Genomic DNA, 1537 nt, shown 5'->3' on the forward strand with positions numbered 1-1537 from the left:
CCCCCCCGCCCCCCTGCCCCCTGAACTGCCTGTCTGTCCGGAACCTCAGAAGGCGACCTCATTAGACATGAAGGCCCTTCCTTGCACACCCACTTAGTTAGCAGGAGGCCCTACCCGGTGCAGGGGGCTCCCAGGCTCGCCACCCCATGTCCTTACGACGGGGAGGAGAGGACACACACACACAGAAGGAAGAGGGGCATGTGGTGACTCCACAGGGACCACAGGGAAGGGTCTGCATGCCAGCTGCCAGCACGGAAGCTCCACTTTTGTGATAGTTTGCCATAACAGTTCAGCGAGGTACAGGGTCTTTGCCAAGGTCACACAGCTGGGCAGGGCTGGGATTTGAAGAGAGGCAGACAGAACAGGATCCTCGGGTCCTTAAGGGCGAGCATGTGGACAGCTTGGCGTGGAGGTCACACCGCTTCCCCCCAGTCCCCCACGAGAAGGCTGCCCTCCTCTGAAGTTCTGCTCCCTAGAGGGGACATGGGACTGGAAACTGGCCTCCTTTCATTCTGCTGCAATGGTCAGGTCGTGGTTCAGAGTGGGGCTGCTAACCTCACGCTCAGCGGTTTGAAACCAGCAGCCGTTCCTTGGGAGCAAGATGAGGCCTTAGACTCCCATAAAGAGCAACCGTCCTCGGAAACCCACGGGGGCCAGTTCTACCCGGTCCCAGAGGGGCGCTGGCAGTTGGCATCGGCTCGGCGGCCGTGGGAGTTTTCATTGTTTGCTGTTTTTGTTTCCTTACGTCTGACTTTGTTATTGCTGCTCGTCTGTCTGTCTTTCCCCTCTGTCTGCGGTCAGCGCTGGCTTACTGTCCGCCCTGCTTTCTGTTTGCTCTGCAGAAAACCACGGTCGGTCTGTTGGGCGGGATCTTCCCCTTCTATTCCTTATCCCAGCATGCACTGCTGGTGGTCAGGGGGGAAAAGGTAAGTTGGACTGGAAAATGCCACTTCAGTGGCCTCTGCCTGTGGGGTGAAGGGGGAGAGGGGACCGCGCAAATCATCGCAGGCCCGATAGGCGCGATTGTACAGCGATAATAAGTAGAGATTATAGGCAAGTCACCGAGAGCATGAGAGTCAGAGGAGAGGTTGGAATAAATGGAGTCAGACACAATTCATGGTAGCATTGCTCACCTCAGCCCCGCTTGATGGTCTTCATCGGGGGAACCCAGCCACCAGAGCAGGAGCAGCCAGGGACCCGAGAACCGGGGAGCCGCTCCCTTTATTGCTAACCACATATTAATATCACTTTAGGGGTATGATTACAGAATCACACGTCACAGAGAGGGGCAGTACAATTCATCCTTGGGCGGGTGTGATCTCTCTGGTGTCTCCTACAATGAAACAGACAACCACTATCCTGGGAGGCATGCAAGCCCCTGATAGCAGACAACAACCTACGTCATAGGGAGGGGTTGCACAGGCAATACAAGCAGTAGGAGGGGATGACCCAGGGGTGAACGCGCAATAGTAAAGGGAGGGAATAGGGGGGCATGTGTGGCAAGATGGGTGGACCCTGGACTCGATAAGCTTAGTCA

At 56.4% G+C, this 1537-nt stretch overlaps 1 protein-coding gene across 1 annotated transcript in view; it reads left to right on the forward strand.

The window, feature by feature from the left end:
- The window catches only part of CATSPERD (cation channel sperm associated auxiliary subunit delta), a 69301-nt gene that overhangs the window by 22639 nt on the left and 45125 nt on the right, over nucleotides 1-1537 (forward strand). The window contains exon 4 of the mRNA XM_030888307.1: nucleotides 843-926. Within this exon, the coding sequence (XP_030744167.1) occupies nucleotides 843-926 (84 nt within the window). The remainder of the gene's footprint in view (nucleotides 1-842; nucleotides 927-1537) is intronic.

The sequence above is a fragment of the Echinops telfairi genome, unplaced genomic scaffold (assembly GCF_000313985.2).
Source record: "Echinops telfairi isolate 266 unplaced genomic scaffold, ASM31398v2 ScPeMD7_7459;HRSCAF=8497, whole genome shotgun sequence".
Taxonomy (NCBI): domain Eukaryota; kingdom Metazoa; phylum Chordata; class Mammalia; order Afrosoricida; family Tenrecidae; genus Echinops; species Echinops telfairi.